The 23,956-nt window shown below is 38.2% G+C and overlaps 1 protein-coding gene and 1 long non-coding RNA gene across 4 annotated transcripts in view; one reads left to right on the top strand and one right to left on the bottom strand.

Moving 5' to 3' along the window:
• Positions 1 to 11,068, bottom strand: part of ADGRB3 (adhesion G protein-coupled receptor B3) — a 723,296-nt gene extending 712,228 nt beyond the window's left edge. The window contains exons 1-3 of one of the 3 annotated variants that reach the window (XM_059178365.1): positions 10,347 to 11,068; positions 8,779 to 8,943; positions 6,906 to 7,677 (exon numbers count right to left, since the gene is read on the bottom strand). In XM_059178365.1, the coding sequence (XP_059034348.1) occupies positions 6,906 to 7,662 (757 nt within the window). In that variant the 5' untranslated portion in view covers positions 7,663 to 7,677; positions 8,779 to 8,943; positions 10,347 to 11,068. The remainder of the gene's footprint in view (positions 1 to 6,905; positions 7,678 to 8,778; positions 8,944 to 10,346) is intronic. The other 2 variants (XM_059178363.1, XM_059178364.1) reach the window with 2 other exon arrangements.
• A 137-nt stretch (positions 11,069 to 11,205) lies between these two features.
• On the top strand, positions 11,206 to 13,586 carry LOC131833220 (uncharacterized). Its single transcript, XR_009354359.1, has 3 exons — positions 11,206 to 11,343; positions 11,650 to 11,863; positions 13,286 to 13,586. It is a non-coding gene; the product is annotated as an uncharacterized LOC131833220 (long non-coding RNA).
• The last annotated feature ends 10,370 nt before the right edge of the window (positions 13,587 to 23,956 follow it).

Below are 23,956 nucleotides of genomic sequence, written 5' to 3'. Positions count from 1 at the left end.
ATGGAAGATTTCAGAAAAGATTCCTATTTACTTAATTTTGAAAGAAACAGCTCCCTACTAATGTATTCATTATGAACTTGTTACTTATTATACTTTCTGTCTATAGCAGAAATGTGTTATTTATTAACCTTTAACAGATAGCTAGGTCATTCTTTGCAAGTGAGCAAAATTTCTGAATGGTAGTTGAAAGATAATTGAACATAGAGCATTTAGCACTTCATGGAGTCTTATGGATCACATTTTGTAGTTTTCCTTCAAGAAAAGGTCAGAATCTTTAAATGAGTATTAAAAAATTTTGTTTTCTTTTCAGTATCTGAATATATCAGCATTTGGGGGAACCCTGTGGCTTACTGGAATGTGACCACAATTCAGTGATCCTACCTTTTTTCCAAATATTTTAATATGGGCTAATATTTCACAATAATTCTTTTTCAAAATACATTTCAAAACATGAACTTCATTTTGCATAATGCAGCAAAGAGTAAAAAACTCATGAAACTGTTTAATTTAAATGGATTTGCAGGCTATCAGCAATGATATCCAAAGGACATCTTCCCAGACCTAGGATGACTCACACACCACTAGCTTGATCTATTTGACATATTAGTCATGCCTCCATCAACACGCAGGTACTGAGATGTTACCTTTTCTGTATCTAATACAAAACAGACAAACATTCAAGATGCTTAATGACCCTTTGTTAAATGCCTTAAATTCCTAAACAAGTTCAAATAATTAAATGACAGTCTGCTTCATTATTTATTATTAATCCTCTATCGTTTATAGCCAAAGGAATAAAAAAGACATTCAAAAACTGAATTGAGGGCCTACTATAACTTGAGCAATGGACCAAGTGTTTGACATGTTCAATCTCGTTTAATTCAACACTCTACTACTGAAGATGGATGCTACTAGGAGGCTGAGTCATTCAGAGGACTCAAGTGTACACCCAAATACCTTGCATTTCAATGAAGTGATATACTTAGAAAAATTGCATACCTCTCTGATTTTTATTAGTTAATTGATTTGGGAGGAAATTTCCACAGAGCTGACAGGAACTAAAATATTCCAAGCCATTAATTTTATTAGGTTCTTCAAATTCAATACATGATGTCATTTCCTGTTCTCCTACACCCTGAGAAATAAGCATCACTAACAATCTGAGAAGGGGAAAGTAGTAATACGGAGTAACAATTACGATGTGGAAGAGTAGATTCAAACTCGAAACAGTAGATTTTAAAACCCAGCAAAGATATTTTGAAAAATAAGAAAAGTTTATTTTTTAAATGAACATTGATTTGAGATCCAACAGCCACATGACTTTAGGTAATGTATGCCAGTTATTCTAAAGAATATTATATTTTAAAAAAAGCCTTCAGTTTAACAATAAAATTGCTTCTATTAGGAAATGAAGTCCATAAGGTAAAGCATGAAGCTGAACTCGAAATAAATTTAATTTCCTTGTCAATTTTAGAAAAAAACCCAACCTACAGTACATATATCTACAACTATCATAAAACCCACTGACATATCTTGACAGATGTGTACAAGCATGGAACATATGTGCACACACACAAATTTTCTTTTTTGTAAGATATTATTTATTTATTTGTCAGAGAGGGAGAGAGCACAAGTGGAGAGGCAAAGAGAGAGGGAGAAGCAGGTTCCCCACTGAGCAGGGAGCTTGATGAGGAACTCAGTTCCAGGACCCCGGGATCATGACCTAGCCAAAGGCTATCCCAAAGGTGGGATAGTCTTAACTGACTCAGTTAAGTCAGTCTTAACTGACTGAGCCACCCAGGCATCCCCACACACAAATTTTCATGTTAATATTTTAATTTATCACCCACAAAAAATAGGTTGCCATATAATGGAATTTTGTTTTATTAACAGATAGATAGATAAGATATCCTAAATTGTTTGTCAAAATTCAAAAATGGCAAAAATGAAAATTATGGCATTTTACTTGATCAGGACTATAATTTTAATGATATTCTACTCTTATTACATGTTACAGATTATTAAATAGGAGTGAATAACAGAAGCACTGAACTTGACATGCAAATCCTCCTTTCCTCTTTCTTGGAAAGAGTTTGCATGTTTGTCTTCAAACTGCTAGAGAGGACTGGGAAATGTCATTACTGTAGAAGTAATGCTAGAGTCAGAAAAGAGATACATAAAGAGAAATGAAAAGAGTTAAACAGAAACTGGCACATTTTCTTACCATTGTTTTTGTAGATAGTCATATGTAGAAAGTTATATGAACCACAAGTCTTGTAATATATATATTATATATAAATTAAGAATATTTTCTAATGGTTCCATCCTCTTGTTTAAAAAGTGATGTTAAATAATACGTTGAGATCAGAAACTGGCATAAATAACACATTAATGGAATAGGAATAAATAAATAAATAAATGGTAGCCATCTTCCCCTAAAAGACAGAAAGTAAAAAGTGGCCTCTTTCCCCAAATGAGGTAGTTTTATTCTTTTGATTGTAGCCCAAGTATTGCTATCTTTCCTATTGAGATCTTTTTTTGTTTTGATCATTTGACATTCAATATTTATTGAAGCTCTATTAAGAATGTCATAGACAACTGAAGACCCATTCTTTATGCTTGAAGAATTCCCAGGTCTAATGGAGGGAGACGGAAATATAAACAGAAAATACACCGCAAACCGCAGCATGATAAATGCTAGAACAGAAGCACAGTTCGTGCAGAGCACTATGGGATGCAGCCAAGGGGCAGAGAAACTCTCAGGCTCTGCATCTTCAAGGAACAACAGACTCAATATGCCCTTCTACATTCCAGTAGAGTGTGTGGGATCATGGCATTTACAAAGGAAGTAAGATTCAAGGACTGTAAAGAGGAAGGTGAAAGGTGCTGAACCGTTCTGAGGGTAAAAAAAAGCAAGAGTCGAAAGAAATGAAAACACACTGAGACACAAATTGCTCTAGATGCACACACAACCCAGGGCTAGATTTTACACAGGCACATAGTGAGTCTTCCTGTTGGGTGACAGAATATCAAGGATTAGTACAGGCAAAGTGAAAAGACAAATGAGTATGTGTGTTCAGATTTCCTGGAATCTATACAGCGATCCCAATTTCCCTCCACATAAGTAGCACCATTGATGTAAGCAGGAAACAAAGGTTCCATTAAGGTTTATTATGTGACTTAGATACCCTGGTAGAGAATTTTCTGCCAAAACTGTTTTAGTTGCTTATTTTAGGTGAAGTGGTAAGAAGTAAGATCTTATAGCACGTCTTATATTTCAACTAGTATTTCTATATATAATATATTTTAACTAATCCAGAATCATCTATGGTAGGAAAAAAAAAAAAGTCCTATAAAATCTAGTAAAGGCCTCAAGAATACAAGCCAGTACCTCCCAGACTTACATCTGAAAACCAGGTAACAGCAATATCATTTGAGCTTTCTTTAAGAAAAAAAAAAAAAAGTTATATACATTAAATTTAGACAGTTTTTTTTATATTGCCTGAAATAAGACATCATTATTTTAAAAGGCTTCATTTTGTCGGTTTACTTGGTTTTCAAATTTTCACATAAAAATTGGGGAATGGCAACTAAGTTTTTACAATCATATATCATCCTCAAATATGTCAAAAATGATCTTAAAAAACAAGATACTTAAATGTATTAGTACTTAACTAATTAATACTTTAATAAAACATCAGTCCAATTATTTACGTTTAGAATATATTCAAGATCACATTTGTAATCGCTGGTGTCATCACTACAAACAGTGGTAGTTTTCTTCTTGCTGTTTTCTGGCTATGAAATTCTTCAGTACATGAATGTATTATTAACAGACATTTTAGTAGAAATCCTACATCAACAAAATTAACAGCTCAGTCCTGGGAGCCTATAATTTCCTCAAATACTAACTAAATATGATTTTGTGATTTCAATGGACACATTCAAAATATTCAGCATTTGGTACACCACTCCCATCACCACCAGCACCGCACAAAACAACCTAGAATTGCATCTATTGCATGTAAAGAGTCTTCTGTCCAATTTGTGCCACTTCTGTGATGTAATGGATGTGGAAAATATTTCCACTCAAGGTTTTCAGTACTTATTACAGTGAATAAAAAAGAAGTGAAGAAAAACTATGGCAAAAAAAAAAAAAAGAAAAAGAAAAACTATGGAGAATAATTGTGTATTTATTCCCTTAATGACTTATAGGATAGTCTATTTTTCTATAAAAAATGGAAATCATTTATTAATGTAAAATGTAAGTAGAATTTTTAAAGACTTATTTTAAAACCTGGGATTACACGTTACCATATAAAGTAAAGACATTTTGGAATAAAATTAAGTATGAGTAGCATAACTGTATCGAATTATTAACCTCTAACCTTGTTAATATCCTTATGTGGTAGTTTATTTGAAATGGTATTAAATAATTCTTTCATAAGATTTTACATAGCGTTTATATAAAACATTTAAGATTTAATATATTTTGCATAAATCTTACTAAATTAAGAGTCTGCAAAATTTTCACGTTCTTTTCCTACAACATGGCATAGTCAAAAAGGTCTTCTTTGAATGAGGTAAGGAATGCTGAATATATAAGAACTACTTATAAACGCATCAGCTACAATTATGTCATCAGGAATTACTTATCCTTACCTTTCTGACTCAGAATACCCAAACAATTAAAGGACACACATTTAGAATAAAGAGAATACAGACTGTTCCATTTTACTGATACAGCATATATTCTTCTCCTATTATATAAAGTTTTCCTAGTTCAGTTCTATTAACACGATAACAATTTTAACATAATCACTTATTTATTTTGGAGCTATTCCTTTCTCATTTCGCCAGCTAATTAGCCAAAAGACATAGACATGGTCCCACATGTTATACATCGAATGTCTAAAATCACTCATATTCTTACTCATTTACAAAACAAATGACAATCGAGTCCAACTTCTGTAAATCCTAGCACTGTTTCAACCTACATCTCACGATCATGAACTGCAAAATCTTTGAAAATCATGCTTAATGCGCACACAACTTTGTTTTCGTGACTTGCTACCATTCATAAAAAAAAAATTCCAAAACTAGATTCACTTTCCCACTCCTCACGGGCAATTTCATGACAGAATTCTAACCACCGATAAAAGAGATTCTAGATTTTATTAAAACAGCAATAAAACAAACAGACAAATACTAGTTTCTGGTGTTAATTGTCTTATTAGCCAGCCTGTAGCATCACATTTTCTGTGTGTACTGTAGCTTCTTATTCTAGGGGACACTAATTAGTTTTAAATGGTGTTAAATACCATCCCTGCAGTTGCAAGTGCTTCTCTGGGATTTTTACTAGAGAAAAGAACTCCTGTAATTTAAAACCACTTTGTTTTCTTCAGCCACAGCTGTTAGTGAAACACTGACCTGTAGAAATCTTAAAGGTTTTCAACCCTCTCTCATTGCCATTAGTCTGCATTTATCTTCTAACACATCTTCTCCCCGTGTACTATTGCTCTTCCATAATCCCCATCCCCCAAATTGCTTTCAGCAGAGAAACCGCATCTAGCTAGTTAAGCCCTTCTCTCTCCCTCCCACCCCCACCCCTTACAAAGCCTTGGCTACTCTTAAAGAAAATTCTCCAACAACGTGTCAATTTTATATTGGCCACAAAGACAACTTCTGTTGGGGGAGGGGGAGGAAAGAGGGACTGGAGCTTGGCTGTCCCTTTCCACAGACAGGGATCTTTGTGGCAATCAGAAAACATTTCCTGCATAAAAAATCAACACACTCTCTAGTTGCAGGGTGGGGGATGGAGAAGGAATACGCATCAGCCCTGTCCTCAAAGGAATGGAACACATCCGTTAACCTTCCAAACAGGAAAGTCATTTTTCTCAAAAATATGTCAGCTTTCTTGCATTATTAAACGTAATCCACAATCTGAAATACTCTAGTAGCTCCCCCACTGGGGACTGGGAGAAAGCTATAAATCACTCCTGTACTTTTCTCTTTTTCCTCTGCATTTCCGTTGCACTATTTGTTCCATCCAGTTCATATCTGACACGCTCCTCGTGTATATCAACAAGGGACCAAGGAGAGCAAAAATCACGCAAGAGGGCAATGAGGTTTTACAAGATCAGCCTGTGCTTTAATTCTACCTGCCTCCAAGTGGCTTCACAGCAAGGAGACCCCAGAGTTTGCGCTTGAAAGAGCAAGCACACGGGATTTATTGTGTGAAGCACTTTTTTTTTTTTTTTTCAATTATAGGGCCGTCGGGGAGGGGGACACGCTTGTCTTCAGGTGTCTGAAAGTCATTTAGTCCACACAGGCACTTTACTGAGTTTGTGTCATCTTTTAGTCCTGCTTCCCCCACGTGGGGCAGTACAGCTAAAGGGGTTTTGGTTGACACAGTGAGACAGAGAGGGCAAAGGGGAGAGGAAGGGAAGTGTACTTTTTACAGGGCTGTAGCATCAAGTAGATATCCTACAAATCCCTTTCAAGGAATGTGTCTGAGAGCGTGATGGTGAAGAGGTAGATTCTCCCCGAGGGGCTGCAGCCAATAAAGACCCCCGCCCCCACCTCAGCAACCTCCACTGCAAACTGGCTCCACGTTTTTGACACACGACCAGGGCATCTTGATGAGGGCTTTCCTACCCTCGCCGCCCCATTCTAAAATCCTGGAACCCAAAACTAGCCTAAGAGACCTTCACTAGTGAAGATCACAAATCAAAAGACTTCAAAGATGACAGAGTTAAAGACCAAAGATTAAGCCCTTGTGTTGAAATAGCACAAGATGAGAGAGTTAAAGACCAAAGATTAAGCCCTTGTGTTGAAGTAGCACATCTTAATGCCATTTCCCAACACCCCTCCCTCCCATCTCCCCCTCTCTGCTGGGCACTTACCTTCTTTGGGCGGTCGCTTGGCCTCCCTGGTAAGATTGCAGACCTGGGTAGTTTGTAGCTCCTGGGTCAGGCAGCCCTCGGTCTGCTCATTCAGGGGTAACACCACGTTATTTAACAAAACCAGCGACTGGTCGTCGATCCCCCACTCTCCCAAATGCTGAGGACAGGTGCATTTTGTATACATGATCCCACATGATTCCGTTCTCCCATTTTCTGATTTTAAGCAGCTCTCCAGCCAAGTGCATAATACATGGCAACCAAACTGGCTCGGGCTCACCTTGTTCAATACCAAAAACTCAAAAAAAGATTTCTGATCTTCTTCCCCTTTTTTCTGTAATCCTGGGAAATTGGTTGGAAACACCCGACGTATTTGAATAAAATTTTTATCATACTGTAGAAAAACGAAAGCATTCTTGGAATCGCAGAGTTGCATTATAGAATGATTCTTTCTTAAAAGATCCTTTATTTTTTCATGGGAAAAATGATCAAACTGATAAGCCAAGAGGGAAAAGTTAGAGCAGCTAAGGTCCTTTTTGGAAAATTTCAGGTAAATGCTATATTTGGTTGGATCTGGATTTTCCAGCGTCCAAGTGCAGTTTGTAAAGTTTTTGGGAAACATTTCACTTACAGAATACGATCCATAAATGACTCCCTTCACCAAAGTTGAACACCAGAAGTCTTGGGCAGCATTAAATCCAAACATAACCAGGAGATAGGTGGAAAATATATAAATCAGCAGGTTACGAACAGCCTTCATCCTATGTCATTTGGCCTGTAAAAATGGCAATGAAAGTAAAATGCAAGTAGGAGTCTACGCACATTTAAAAAAGAAACTCCTTCCAATATTACAGCCAGCTGTTTTCAAGATTTCAGTAAAAAATCCTTGTTAAAAGAAGGGCAGGTAATTTTTTTTTTTTTATTTTATAACGCTAGGAAATTATCTGTTGCTGTGTGAACAGCGCCCTCACGTGGTCATTCACAATGGCCAAATTTCCCACATTCAATTTAAAAATAATATTTAATAGATGATTAACAGGAATGCTCTAATTTATCTACCAGGATGTCCTCCAAGTGAATTATGATTCTATTGAAAGAAGAGGAAAACATATATTTTTAAAATATCATAACCTAAATTTTAATTTTTGAAATATTTTTAAGCAACATATACAACATTTTCTCTCATTCGGCCTACAGTAAACATCATCACACAAAATCTAATCTGATAATCTAGGAACAGCTGTCATCACATTATTTCTTTTATCTTAAATATGGAAAGCAATTTCTATAAAGGATAACCACAATTTTAAAAAACATGAAAGATAATTTGTTGAGGATGAAACATCATCTCCCAAATGTCCATACTTGTCTTTGCAGGGACCACCATGTGAACTGATGGGAATTCCTGTGCAAAAACACTGGCATTCATGTGGATTAATAGAATTTTAAAACCATCATCTGAGAAAGGGCATAGATGGGTAGATACAGGGGAAAGACTTGTTGTTCAACATCACCAGTGAGAACCAGGATTTAAGGCAGTCATTTCAATGTGACATGCCCTCTTGGGATACATAAAGTGGATCACTGTATTAGTATCTGTATCCAAAGGCGATGTCAGTGAAAAAATCCCAGAACCACAGTAATTGAGCCGGCTTCAGCCTTTTAATTTTTTTTTTTTTTAATTAGGGCTATTTTATCTAGAGTTATCTACTGTAATTTAAGATTTACACATGGTAGATAAAAGACATGAGCATTTTCTTTCCTAGCAGATTTCAATTACTGAATTGCTCTCTTTCCAACAAGAGCTCCAAAGCTCCTTTTCTTTATATTTTTTAACCTGGCCTTGCATAATAAAGTAATCCTTGGTTATATTTACCTCTGTAAGTTGTTATCCAAAAATAACTCGAATTTTTTCAGCTTTAACCTTTAAGAAGTTATTTCTTAGAATAAATGACACTGCTTTTTTGTTTAGCTTTTGAGCTGAGAAAAGTGATGCCAAGTTAATTATAAAAGTCTTTAGGCTGCAGTCTCTTCCACTGTTCTGTAAACAGAGACAGACATACAGACATATAGACAGTTAAGAGTTTTCATGTCTTTGCCTGGGTCCTCTCTGAACCAAAGGATAAAACCCTCTTCCTTCCCATTGCATAACACACACCAACGCATGCACACAAATACCAGTGACCGAAGTCCCTGAAGATAGATCTGCATTTTCCAGATCATAATTCAAATTCTATGTCTTGATATAGGAGAAAACAGCCCCAACTCTAAATCTCTATATAGCAGCAGTTTAAAATAACATCAGAACTGCTGGGACTATCAAAACAGCGTTCTCTCTTTCAAGCATACAGCTCAATGAATAATGCATTTTCTTCTTGATAAAATAAAGCAATGAGCATTTAAAGGTTAAAAAATTGGTAAAGTTGCAGGAAATTTTGGAAATAATTTCCTCTTTTTTTGCTGTAGCACTTTGCAGGCAATGCAGGTCTGCGCAGTGTTCTTCAGGATAGAGTGTAGGCGTTGAGAGCCAATGTGACAATAAGTGTCTAAATTAGGAATTCCATCCATGAAAGGGGGCTTCATTTTATAAGAGGTAACTCAAAAAGAGGTCGTATTTCTTTTCCTAATGAAATCCGGTACTTTTGCTTCCATTTATTTGACAGTGCATGTCTGCATTGCTGTGCTCATCAAGGATTAGAAAGAGTGAGGAAATAGCTCTGATTTCACTTTCAAGCTTGCTCAAGAGAGCCCCCTCAACATAATGCTCTTTATTTTAATCCTTAAGCCTTGGTATACGGAGCCTTGTTTTATGCTAAAGAATCAAAAATGAATCATTGAACTCTGCCGTTCCCCCCACCCCCGCCCTCGACTGCAGGGCCAGTTCAAACAATTGTATTTCCCTCTTTTAAGAAAGAAAGAATGGGGTGGGGGGTGTCTAAGGGACGGCTACCAAGGTCTCAAGGATGTTGTATTTATTTATTTATTTATTTGTCGCCTGCTGAGAAGCAAACCGGCATTTAGTTTAGCTATTCTCAAAAACTGCTTTTCTGGGTGACACTTTAGGTTAGTCGAACATAGACGGCGCCATCACTCCACTATTTTTTTTTCCCCCAATAGAAGACCCACTGCCTCCCCTTCTCTTAACTTCCTTCTAACCTAAAAATTTCTCCCCATAAAATCACCCCGATCACACACAACCCTCAGATTTTCTAGGTCTCCCTGTCTATTCCTTCCGACCCAGCACATCTCTGGAAAAACAGACTTCTCTAACTTTTCAACTGCGGCGTTTAAGTAAATGCAGACAGTCGGGTTTCCTCGCAGCCCCTCCATCTGCCAGCAACAGCCTTTCCTCTCCGTGTCCTCCCTCCGCACACACCCTAGACGGAGAGCTCCTCGCCGGCGACCCCTGGCAGAGGGAAGGTGACCCCGGACCCCCTTCCTTACCTTCCACTCCGAAAGCTCAGGGAGGCTCTTGCTCTAAGACACCAGCACCGGCACGCGTCCCAGCAACAGTGACGGAGAGACTCCCCTTCGGTCCCAATCACCGTTGCCCATTTTCCCCGGCTCAGCTTCAAAAATCAGGATTTATTTTTTAAAATGCACACTTAAGAGAAGCAAAAGATGGGGGCGGGGGATCCAAAGAGGGGAGCGGTAGGAGAAAAAAGCCCCCAGGACCCCGGAGCCTGACGCCGTATCCAACTGAATCCAACCTCCAACGGAGGTGGGGGGGGGCGCGGGCGGGGGAGAAGCCCCCCGTAGAGAGACTCTGAGGAAACAAACAAACAAAAAAATGCAAGTGGCTTAAAGGCGAGGATCTGTTTGATCAAATCCACCCCCAACAAACCGAATAGCCAAGAAGCAAAGAAAGCGCTGAGACGAGAAGTGACCGGCGACAGCAGCGGCTGCTAAGGCAGATTTGTTGGGGCGGTGGGTTTATTACAGGGGTATTCGTGGTCGGATCGGAAGGCTCAAGCTTATGCTTTTTCCTCTTTCCGCTTTCCTCCCTCCTCCTCCTCCTCTTCCCCCCCGCAGGTACTGATGGACGGACCGCGACTAAGGAGAGGGGGGAAAAAATCCTTGGCTGGTGATGTCGGAAAGCTGTTTGAATGCCCAGCGAGGAGGGGCGCGAGAGGGAGCGAGATAGTAAAGCTCTGTCTCGGGTGTGCGCGCCGGCGCGCGGCGCTCGCTCTCCCTGGGGCGCGCGCGAGGGAGGGGGTGCGCGTCCCCGGGGGTGCGCGCGCGCGGCGCGCGCCGGTCTCCCGCGTGCTCGTGCGCGCGCGCGTCCCCGGGCGCCGCGCGCCCCGTGCTGGCGCCCGTGCCGTGCGCCCGGCGGCCGGCCCGAGGCTCGAGGAGCGCAGCGCGCCGGCTGTGCCTTCCCGGAGTGAGGCCTCCCGAGGGCGCGGGCTGGTGTGTGTGAGAGAAGAGGAGGGAAAGCGGCGGGGTGAGAAAGGAGGGAGGCCCGGCGGGAGGGCGGGAGAGAGGCGGGCGGGAGGTGGGGGGGCTCCTCGGTGCTCCAGCCAGGGCCGCGGTGAGCCTGCACGTCACGGCTACTCAAAACCAAGCACGTCCCGAAAGCAGTATTTTCTGCGTCTGGGAGGTTTTTGCATCCTCAGTTCCCACCGCTGGGGCTGGCGGCGACCGACTGTAAGAGAAACTCACTGGGGGGGGGGGGGGGTGCGGAGGACTGGAAGGAGACTCTGCCCGGTGGGAAGTAAATACTGGACTTGATCGTCTTTCTTTCTTTCAGCCTGAACTTGTCGCAGCTGAAGAGCTGTCATTTCAGCACCGGGATTCAGATGAATTGATCCGGTCCTCAGCGGAGGGGGCATATCTCGGCTCCTGAAACGCTGCGTGTCCCTCTGGCTGGAACAATACTAGTTTTTCTCAGCGAGGCTGCAATTAACATCTTATTTGTTCTGGCTAGATACAGGCTTTGTCAGGACCGCGGTGCGGCGACTGAGGTTGGGCATCTTGCATTGCTTTCTGCATGGCAATGGGATCGTGGTTGTGGGGTCTAAACTTTTGTTTTCTTAATGTATCTGATTCCTTTTCAAGTTTCCCTAGTAACAGGTTTGTGGACAGGGGTAGAAAAAAAAAAAAAAAAGAAAAAGAAAAAGAAAACGAGGGAAATGGGGAGGAAAGGCTACCAGAGTCTCAATTTAGCAGCCAAAAAAAAAAAAAAAAGATAAATTTCCCCATCTTTATTTATTTAGCCCCCTGGACCGTTGGCTGACAAGCATTTGATGAGCGAGCTTCAGATACAATGCTGCAAAAGGTCATTCGCCTACTGATTATGTCTCTACTTGTAAACGCAGTTGGTGGTTTGCAAAACAAGTGGCAAAATAGTGTGGTAATATGGTGAGGCAGACCGCAAGGGGTAATTCATATATAAAGTGTCTCAGTCTTTCTAAGGGTGAGTGGCTTAAGCAGCAGGTGAAGTGGAATAAAACAGATTTCCCTCATTTTTTCTCTGTACTCTTTCGGCATTTTTCTTCCTCTTGTTCCTCTCCCTTGGGGCAAATGGAGAGTGAAGAACATCATTTTAAAAGAGGACCACAGGGAAAACAGAAAGGTGCCAATGATCTTTTATTCACTGAAGTTGTTTGAAATATTAAAATTGGCCCTTTACTTCTTAATACATATTAATGGAGTGACCCTCTTCAAGGCTTTCTCTTCTAGGACAAGTGTTCAAAATAACATTCTGTAAGGGAAACAGTTAATCATTCCCCAACCAACAAGCTTTAACCATGTTCCAGGAACATTCACTGTCTGAGAGAGCAGCCTGTGTGGCGTTGGTGTTGTGTCATTTTTGGTTCATTACAATATTTTTTATTCATTTAGGGGAATGTGATAGGAAAATAAGATTTATATCTAGGGCATAATCCAAAACATTGTGTCTGAAGCAAAAACATTTTCTTTTAAAAACAAACAACATTCAGCAATACAAAGGAGAATCACCTTTCTTCTATTTCAACTTCCGTAGAGATTATAATTATGGTATTTGCAAGACATTTTGGTCAGTTCTGTTATTTTGCCACAAGCGAATATAGAGATTAATGACAAATGCTCCAAAATGGGAAAAAGGAGAGGAAACAATGTGAGGTTTAGATATATATCTATCTTGCATCTAGTAATTTCTCACATTATCTTCAAACACTGTGCTTTTGATGTTTCTTAGAAAAATCTTAAAGTCATGACACAGTAACATAAGAATAACAGCTGAAAGGGACAATTTAAAAAGACTTAATCCTAAATGGAAAGGAGTACTCATTCCCAGGTTCATTTATATTCAAGTAGAACACAGGGTTGGGTCAGGGAGAAAGCCACCCTTAATAAAGCACTTCACCCTTCACACTGTTTCCCATAACCTTCATAAATTGCAGGCTACTGAGCCAGCCTGATGATGATCCTGCTGAGGTATATTTATAGCAGATGATTTGTGGATGATAAATACGCCAAGCAAGACACCATCTCCAGTAACCCCAGGCTGGTCTGACTTCCTCAGGGGGTCATAATCAAGAATCACGAAAAGAATCATATATGGAGAATCTGGTCTCTGGACCCTGACAACAGCACAATCCAAAGGCAAAGCAAGGAAGAACCACCCTGATTCATGTCTGCACTATGTTCCATGTGAAAGCACCGCTGACATACTGACCCAACAATAAAAAGAGCAGCAGTTTACACACTGTAGCCTCTCTGTGTCCTTTCCTCCCTATTGAGATTGGTCTGTTTTTATGCTTTAATACATTTTAAAAGTCACCATTTCAGGGGCGCCTGGGTGGCTCAGTGGGTTAAGCCGCTGCCTTCGGCTCAGGTCATGATCTCGGGGTCCTGGGATCGAGTCCCGCATCGGGCTCTCTGCTCAGCAGGAGCCTGCTTCCTCCTCTCTCTCTCTCTGCCTGCCTCTCTGCCTACTTGTGATCTCTCTCTGTCAAATAAATAAATAAAATCTTTAAAAAAAAAAAAAAAAAAGTCACCATTTCAGATTACAATTATGAGCCTTCATTTGCCTTTCACATGTGCCTGGCTGTATCTGTGTACATACGTTGGTATGTATACAAACACAGACCCATAATTTACACATACACACACTATGTATACATGTGTGTATATATGCATACATTTTATATTAAGTGCATTCACATACATGTATATATGATGTGTTCATTTATATTTCAGTTATTACACATGTATTTGGAAGCATGGTTTCACTAGGTTCCTTTTTAATTTTCTTTAGTAATAAAGTAGTCTCACCCCCAAACTTCCAGATTAATTGTATAAACTAATTTTCACTTAAGTTTCCTTGCCAACTTTCAAAAGGGCTATTAAGAAACCAGTGTTAACACATCAGAATATAAACTTGTATTTAAAATTGGCCCAAGCATGTAAAGTTGAAGTCTTTTAAATGTATCTCTCCTACTATTTATACATTTTTAAAGATTACTTCAGAGGAATGAGATTTCCAAGTATAATCTTACTCTTTCGTTGCTTTTTATTTTTTGCAGTTTTCTCCTTCTGTCTTTGGGGGGGAAAAAAGAGCCCCATCTTCCAGCATCATTGCTAAATTCATTATCACCTGCACAATTCTTGGACTCAAATGACAAGAATATGTTTTGAATATGCTTACTTAGTTCTAGAAAGTGTTTTCTTCCCCCTCACCCTTTTCTCTCATAGTCCTGCAATATTAATATATTACCACTTTCAAATTTTAGAACTTTTCTTCAGTAAGGCTTTGAAAAGTACAAACGGACAGCTGGGTGGCTTAGTTGGTTAAATGTCCGACTCTTGATCTCAGCTCAGGTCTTGAGCTCAGGGTTGTAAGATAAATAAAAAAGAAATAAATAAAATTTAAAAATGTAAAGAAAAGCACAAATAAGTTTGTAGATTATTCCTTTTCAATACGCTTTAATTTTTCAATACTTAATGTCTCCAGTACACACCCACAGACTTTGAAAAACCACTAATTCCAAAATGAAAGGAAATTAATGTAACAACTTCAGAGATATGAACCTTAACTATTATTTACTATGGTCAACTAATATATTAATATTTTGTGTTAATAAATGATCAAAATAGGGGCACCTGGGTGACTCAGTGGGTTAAGGCCTCTTCCTTCAGCTCAGGTCATGATCTCAGGGTCCTGGGGTCGGAGCCCCACATCAGGCTCCCTGCTCGGCAGAGAGCCTGCTTCCCCCTCTCTCTCTTTGCCTGCCTCTATGCCTACTTGTGATCTCTGTCTGTCAAACAAATAAATAAAATCTTAAAAAAATAAAATAAAATAAATGATCAAAATACTACATGATTAAATGGGTGAGTGCGTACCTTATGCCTAAAGTTAGCATATTTACTATGAACTGAAAGAACTTCTCCATATTCTTCTTTCTCCTCCTCCCCTTACTCTTCTTCCCCTTCTTCTTTCTTCTTATTATGCAATAATGAAATTTCTCAGGAAAAAAGCTGATTCTTCTCAGTTCCCTATCTAAAAACAAATTGACCATTTTCTAATCGGACATCCCAGAATAGAAACTACGTGACAGAAGTCCTTAAAAAAAAAAAAAGGAAGAAGAAGGGTAGACTAGAACAAAGGGATATGTGAAATGATGGTTATCCTGGGCTAGTTAGTCCAACCTTGCCCCATCCACTCATAGCCAGAGGAGTTTTTTTTTTTTTTAATTGTATTCATTTATTTGACAGAGAGAAAGACCACAAAGAGGCAGAGAGGCAGAGAGAGAGAGAGAGGGAGAAGCAGGCTCCCCACCGAGCAGAGAGCCTGATGCGGGGCTCGATCCCAGGATCCTGAGACCATGACCTGAGCCGAAGGCAGAGGCTTAACCCACTGAGCCACCCAGGTGCCCTGCCAGAGCAGTTTTTAACCAGAGGCCGTTGCATCAAATTTCCATTTTTACCATTCTTTCCCTCTACAATGACACATGTAAAACACTTAAATTGGTAAAAGGTTTTAGCCATCAATTACCAAGACTTCACTTGGGATTCAGGAAATGCCATGGGTAAGGTAACACATAATGTCACTTTTGTGTGTTGTACAAGTGTCTTGGAAAATATGACTTCAGAAGCTCAGAATATGTTTGCGGTTAAATATAAATTCACTCCCCAATTGTTCCCTTGTCAGTAGTTTTTATCTACTTATTTATATAAAAGTTGCTATATTTATACCTCTTCCTTTAATTCCTAGGATTTCAAATAAACTAGAAATGAAGGTTCTTCATTTTTACCCTGAATCTGATACTAGTTATATATCTAGTTATGGACAAGAAACTGTGTACTCTCTGGACTTTGGTTTCTTACAGGAAAGGGCTTGACTATGGTTCCTCTTCATATCTTCTAAATAAAACAAGGCATCTCACAAGGCAGGGAAGCAATGAGAGAAAAATGCAACAAAATTCTAGGCTGGGAAGAATCAAAACTGTTTCTTTCACTCAAACATTGGAAATGCTATACTCTGTCTTAATTTTTAAGACCTGCATAGCTTTACCAGCTTTACCCTTCCTTCCGGGCTGCCACCTGCTAATGCAGACAACTCATTACATTCTTAGCCTTCCCTCACTGTGATCAATTTTTTTTTTCCCCTCTTGGATTGAGTCCCAACCCTATGAACAATGATGATAAGAACTTAAGTTGTAAGGACCTGCATATCTGTTGACCTGAATCAACACCAGAGATTGAGGTCTATTGATCACCTATTATTTCTGAACTCTTGGATCTCTCCAGCTCTGTACCTTACCAGTCCTGACTCATTCTTCGTACCATTTCTCTTCCCACCAGATTCACTCACTTGGACTTTTAGATCTCTTTTCTCTTTTATCCCAACACACCTTTATGCAGAATGTTCTCTCTATATCTTCTGCTGACTAAAGCCTGTTATTTTGTGAGGACATGGCATTCTCTTGCAACCATGTCAAGTGGAACATGCATGTTTCTCCCATATTCTGATTAACTGGGTTTATGGGTAGATGGGGTTTCTTTGTTGTTTATTACTGGTTTTGAATATTTACTTCTTATCTCACTTTTATATCCCTTTTTCTTGGAGGTTATATAATTTTCCTTTGGTAGCCTCACCTCTTCCTTTTTGCTCTCTTCTTACTGACTTACAAATTTTGCTTTTTATTCATGCAATCTTTTAGCCACTCAGTTTTTCTCTCCATCCAGCTTCCAGTCTTCTCATGTTTTCAGCATCCATGTAGACGGCTTATATGGCATATGTCTATCTTTTCAGATCAATTTCTGTATTTCCTTCATACCAACTCAACCACATTTTCCTGTGGTCTTAAACTAAAGAGGTCATAACCAATGACTGCACCACCTCCAATATTTCAAATTTAATTTTCCAATTCTATACCTATTGTCTCCTACTTTTGTAAACTCACCTGGTCAATGACCACATGGAGTCAAGTTTTCCAGAAAATTCAGATCTTTAATCCATTCCCACTATTTTCTTCTCCTGTCTTTTCTTTCCTCCTTATCCTCTGTGATAGGCAGCCTCTTAACATGTCCCTCAATAATCCCTACTTCTTGTTATTCATGCCTTTGTATAATCATCTCCACTTGAGAGTAAGCTAGCTTTAGATACTAGCTTCTACTGAGCAGGCAGCAGTGATAGGATGTCGCTTCCATGTTTAGGATATAAAATGACTGTCTTCCATCTTGGGAGCTCTTTCACTCTTCCTTATAGCACTCATCTGAGGTTAAGCCCCTTGCCCTGTTGTGAGAAAGCCCTATGGAGAACCACAAGTGACTTAGATTAGAAGCTTATCTTCCAAGCCTGTCTATAGCTATGTGCGTGAACTTGGAAGTGAAAGTTTCCCCAGTGAGATTGTGAGATGTCCTGGACAATATCTTGGTAGTAGCCTCATGAAAGCCTTTGAATGAGAACCACTCAGCTAAGCAGCTCCTAGTTTCCTGATCTGCAGACACTATATGATATCAAATGTTTATTGTTTCCAATTGCTAAGTTTGGGGATAACGTTTTATATAACCATAGGTAACTAATGCATATTCTGTGGATTTCAGCCAATTATTATAATAATTTACTTATAACTTTCAACTTTCTGTTACATTTCCATGGCTGAATCACTGCGCATACTGTACTGTACTCAACCACTGACTCTGAGCCACACCCATGAAGAACAACACTGGTGAAGAAATTCAGACCCTTAGGCAACCTGATGTCTCAATGTATTCATAATCACCAGGTTAATATGGCCTCACCACAAAGGCTGTCACTTGTAACTTTCACTTATGAGCTCACTCTCCTATTATACCCAATGAATATTTTGTAACTTTTCCTTGATTATTAAATCTTAAATCTTCCCTTCGACTCTTCAATTCTGATAACTTTCTTTATTCTTCACTTATAAAACAGATGTGATCATATGGGAACTCCCTCATCTTACATAATAAAATCATTAAACCTATGTCTTTGCCTGTTTTCTCCTTTCTTATAGTCTCTACAGAGATATTGCTCTTATCTCAAAAGCTATGCCCTCCATAGGTATCTTAGATTTCTATTGTTTCTCACACAACCAAAAATCTTTCCCTCTCTCCTGGATCATTTATATCAGTATGCAGATATTTTAAAGCAATATGGCCATTCTGTAACAATTTTTAATTAACAATCCTTATTTCTTATTTCCCCTTCATAACTAATCTTTAAAAAGAAGTCTATCACAACTACTTCATTTCCTCACTTCTTTCTCATTTCTCAATTCCTTCTAATTGGCTTCCAGCCTCACTGTTAGACTGAAAAAGTTCTGGCCAAGGTGACTAAAGGCCTTCATGTTGCCAAGTTCATAGGTAAATTTCTTTTTTCATTTACTCTGACTTTTAACACTATTTTTCTTCCTATACCACTTCTTTCCATCTTGATTCCAGTTTTACCATACCCTTCTAGACCTCACTGACTTTGCAGTCACTTTTTGTTTTTGACCATAAAATGCCAGTTCCTTAGGGATAACTGTTAAATCTAATTCCCTCATTTCTCTACCATCTCTCCCTTAGTGATCTAATACATCCTTTAATACCAAATGGTACTGTAAGAAAGTATATACAGCTGAGTAATATTCCATTGTATACATACACCTTTTCTTTTTTATCCATTCACTTATCCATGGACACTTGGGTTGCTTCCATAAAGCAGCTATTGTAAATAATGATGCAATAAAATAAACATAGGGGTGAATATATCTTCTTGGAATTAGTGTTTTCATATTCTTTGGGTAAATACCCAGTAGTAGAATTAGTGGATCATACACTAATTCTAGTTTTCATTTTCTGAAGATCCTCCATCATGTTTTCCACAATAGATGTACCAGTTAGCTTTGTTAACAACAATGCATAAAGGTTTCTTTTTCTCCATATCCTTGCCAACACCCATTGTTTCTTGTTTTTTATTTTAGCCAGTCTGACAGGTGTGAGGTGATGTATCTCATTATAGTTTTGATTTGCATATCCCTAATGATGAGTGATATTGAGCATCTTTTCATGTGTCTGTTGGCCATCTATATGTCTTCTCTGGAGATGGAATATTACTCAGCCATAAAAAGGATGAAATCTTGTCATTTGCAACAACATGAATGGATCTAGAGAGTGGGCTAAGTGAAATGAGTCAGTCAGAGAAAGATAAATACCATATAATCTCATTTACATGTGAAATTTAAGAAACAAAACAAATGAACAAAGAAAAAAAGAAACAAACCAAAAAAAAAACCAGACTCAACTCTAGAGAACAAATTGGTGGTTACCAGAGCTGAGATAGGTGAGGAGAAGGTGAAATAGGTGATGGGGTTAAAGAGTACACTTATCATGATGAACACTGAGTAATGTAGAGAATTACTGAATCACTACATTGTACACCTGAAATTAATATAATAATCTATGTTTAGTATCCTGGAATTAAAATATAAATATATAAATAAATAAAATAAAAAAAGAATATATGCACATACACTGTTACATACAAACACATAGTCACATACATGTATTTCTTTAGCTAGAAAAACTCTTCTGAGCGCTATATTTTTTAGGTAGTCAGTTATCTGATTGATATCTCACAGTCTCATATCTCTCAGTCTCACAGTCATTTCAGATTTAAGGTAATCAAAACAAAACTGATTACTCCAAAAAGATGTGTTCTCCCTCCATCTTCCCATCACAGGAAATAATACCACTATCCCACCCAATTATTCATCCTATAAACATGGGAATTTTGCTTTCTGCCTCTTTTTCTATCACTCTCACATTCAATCCCTTGATGAATGCTACCTGTTCCATGTTTTATTAGTTTGCTAGGACTGCCATAACAAAATATCACAACCTGGATGGCTTAAACAACAGCCATTTATTTTCTCACAGTTGTGGAGACTACAATCCAAGGTCAATGTGACAGCATAGTGGATTTTCTCTGAGATCTCTTCATGGCTTGCAAATGGCCATGCTCTTGCTGTTTCTTCTCATGGTGGTCCCACTATGTCGCTATACCTCTGGTGTCTCTGCATATCCCAATCTCTCTCTCTCTCTCTCTCTTTTTTTTTATAAGGACACCAGTCTGATTGAATGGGGGCCCACACCTCATTTTAATTCAATTACCTTTTTAAAGATTTTATCTCCAAAGACAATCACATTCTATTATACTAAAGGTAGAGAGTCAACATATGAATTTGGGGAGGAAAGATACTAAACCTTTAACCCACTTCAAACATATACATTTCAATTCTAACATTCCTTTCCTTTTCACTGCCATCTTTCTCTCCAAAGCATGTAGCTTTTCCCTAGCCTCATGTAATAACCTCCCACTTGGTGTTAAATATTCTTTTTTAATTTACTCCCAATCAATTTTGGTCAAAGGGAAAAAAAATTAGGTCCTTTCAAAAAAATGTTGAAAATCTTTTTGTTTCATTTTTTTAACCCTATTACTAGTGGCACATATAATAAATCCAACCCCTTAATCATGGCCCACAGTGCCTTGCATCATCTGATGCTTGTTTCCCTTTCATCCTGAGCCACCCTACTGCTTACTTATGATGCTCAAGTTGTATTAACCTTTTTCTGTGCCTAAAAGACACCATTCCCCCCCCCCACTATATATAGCTTTCCTATATAAGGAATGATCTTTCTTTCTCTTGCTGTTGGGATGACATTCATTGGCTATACTTGTCTCATCCTTCAGATTTCTTTTTGAAAATTCTTTTTCTTTTCCAAATTTTTATTTAAATTCTAGTTTGTTAACATAAAGTGTAATATTGGTTTCAGTAGTAGAATTTAGTGATTCATCACTTACATATAATACTCGGTAATCAACACAAGTACCTTCCTTCATATCCATCACACATTTGGCCCATTTCCTGCCTACCTCCCCTCCGTCAACCCTCAGTTTGTTCTCTATAGTTAAGATTCTCTTAAGAGTTCCCTCTCTCTTGTTTTTCACTTCTCCTATATTCATCTGTTTTGTTTCTTAAATTCCACAAATGAGTGAAAACATATAGTATTTGTCTTCCTCTGACTGTATTTCACTTAGCATAATACACTCTAGTTCCACCCACATTGTTGCAAATGGCAAGATTTCATTCTTTTTGATGGTTGAGTAACATTCCATTGTATATATACACAACACCTTCTTTATCCATTCATCAAACAATGGACATTTGGGCTCTTTCCATAATTTGGTTATTGTTGATTATAGTACTATTTTTAACTTCTTGAGGAATCTCTATATTGCTTTCCAGAGTGGCCACACTAGTTTGCATTCTTACTAACAAAAATTCTCTCTTTAAAGAAGCTTTCTTTTTTATTAAACCACCTGATGTGTGGTCTCTTCTCTTATATTCTCTTTCAAGATAATTATTTGTCTGTTTTATAATATTTGCTCATTTTTAATTTTTTATTGCTTTTTATTTGTTCTCCTCATTGGCCCATCACAATATACTCTTGCCTAACATAATGCAAAGCACATTGTAACTGTTTAATAAATAGTTAGTGAAGGAATTGGTCGAAATTTGCAACATGGTAAATTCCACATACTGGCATTAGCTTTTCCCATTGGAGTCATTTTATGTAACTGTATAATTTTAGCAACTATGTAATATATATTTGTCACAACTAGAGTTGTCTCTTTTCTGGACCAAACATTTTATTTCCTTCAGACCTTTCTCATGTGACTTGGTCTCCAGAGCCTCTAATCTTTATGACTGTTTTCCATTGGATTTGTCTCAGTTTGTCACACCTCTTTGATGTCATAATTGTTAAAAGAACTTCATATTTTAACTTTCCAGTATAGAAACAAAAAAATATCTATTTGTTTAGTTCAAATGAACAAACATTCACTAGGTATCTAGTTGGCCAAACTCTGTAGTTACAAGGATGAATATCTGATGCTTTTCCATATGAGGACAAAAAAGCTTTCAACTCCCAAAAATAAATTAATTGTTGATGTATTTAACACATATTTACTAAGAACATGTTCCACATAAGACACATTGTAAGATGTTTAAGAGGCAACAGGAATAATCCCTGCCCCTGTGATGATTGCTTCTATTGGTAGAGATAGCTAATTAAAAGTTAGCTATTACCTAATTATAACTTGTAAATGAGTCATATGTTTCAGAGGATAAAGGTATAATGCTATGAGAGGTGTGGAGTGTGTATGGTGGGAGAAGGGAAATATGAGACCTGGGACGAGAGAGCAGAGAACATTTATGCGAGGAGTGGCATTTGATCAGAGATCTGAAAGACAGTAAGAGACTACCAGTCATTCCAGGCTAGGGAAACAGAGGTATGGAGGTAGGAAGGAACAGAACACATTCTAGAAAAGGAAAGAAAGGTTGAGGGGAATAAAAAGAATGAAAAAGAATGAAGGGGTCAGTGGGAATTGAATTTGTTGATAAAGATTAGGATAAAAACCAGTGGGTCTTTATTTCAATAGCAATATTGATTAAAGGATGGCAAACAGAGAAATAAATTACTCAGATTTACATTTTTGACAGTTCATTCTCACTTCAGTATGAGGAGTGATTTGAGGAAGGTAAGAATGGATGTGAAGAAACAAGCGAGGAGGAAAATATATTAGTGACATTGGTGGCATTAATGGAGATGAAGAAACAGTATCCAAAAGACATTTAGAGGTAAAATCAATAGAATTTGTCAATGGTTTGATATAGTAAGGATGACTGTATTTGAATAAAGGCATCTATTAGTGAATCTGTATAGTGCTGGCTCATATAGAAGTGACAGTCAATTATAATACTTGATGGAGTTATTTATTTGTTTTTATTTATTTATTCATATATTTGTGTATGTGTGTGTATGTGTGTATATATATATATATATATATATATATATATGGACATACAAACAATTGGATTTTTTTTATCCTGTGTGTGTGTGTGTGTGAGGGGGTGGGACAACTGGGTGGCTCAGTTGGTTAAGCATCTGACTTCAGCTCAGCAAGGAGCCCCCTTCTCCCTTTTCCCTACCTCTTCCCCTTTGCTCATGGTCTCTCTCTCTCTCTCTGCCAAATAAATAAATAAAATATTTAAAAAGAGAGAGTCACAAGGGACTCTAAGAACATGATAAAATAATACCAGCCCTTTGCTTTTGTCATAAATATGCATACTTCTTCCAGTGGGAAACCTTGTTTCTGTGCCTTGCAATTGTCTGGGATAGACAGTTCAACTGTATCTGAAAAATCCACCTCCAAGAAGGCTTACTCACATGACTGACATTTCGTGCTGGCTATTGGCTGGGAGCCCAGCAGGAGCTGTTGTCCCTCTTCACATGGGCCTCTCCATAGGCTTACTTGATCTTACACATGGCATTGCAGCCGCCTTCCATGAGTCAGTATTCAGAAAAAAACAGCTGCCAGTATATCAAGGCCTATGTCTGGAAGTTGGCACAGTATCACATCTGACATTATTCTATTAGTCAAAGCTTTCACTAAGCTTGTTCAGATTCAAGGTGCCTGTGGAAGAAGAAAAGGGGCATTTAACAATAATGTCTCTAGTTCATGATGCAATCACCTCTGTCAATGGAAGGAATATAAA

Source organism: Mustela lutreola, chromosome 6 (genome assembly GCF_030435805.1).
Source record: "Mustela lutreola isolate mMusLut2 chromosome 6, mMusLut2.pri, whole genome shotgun sequence".
Classification (NCBI taxonomy): domain Eukaryota; kingdom Metazoa; phylum Chordata; class Mammalia; order Carnivora; family Mustelidae; genus Mustela; species Mustela lutreola.
Note: the sequence above shows the minus strand (reverse complement) of the source record. Positions and strands in the feature narration are given on the sequence as shown.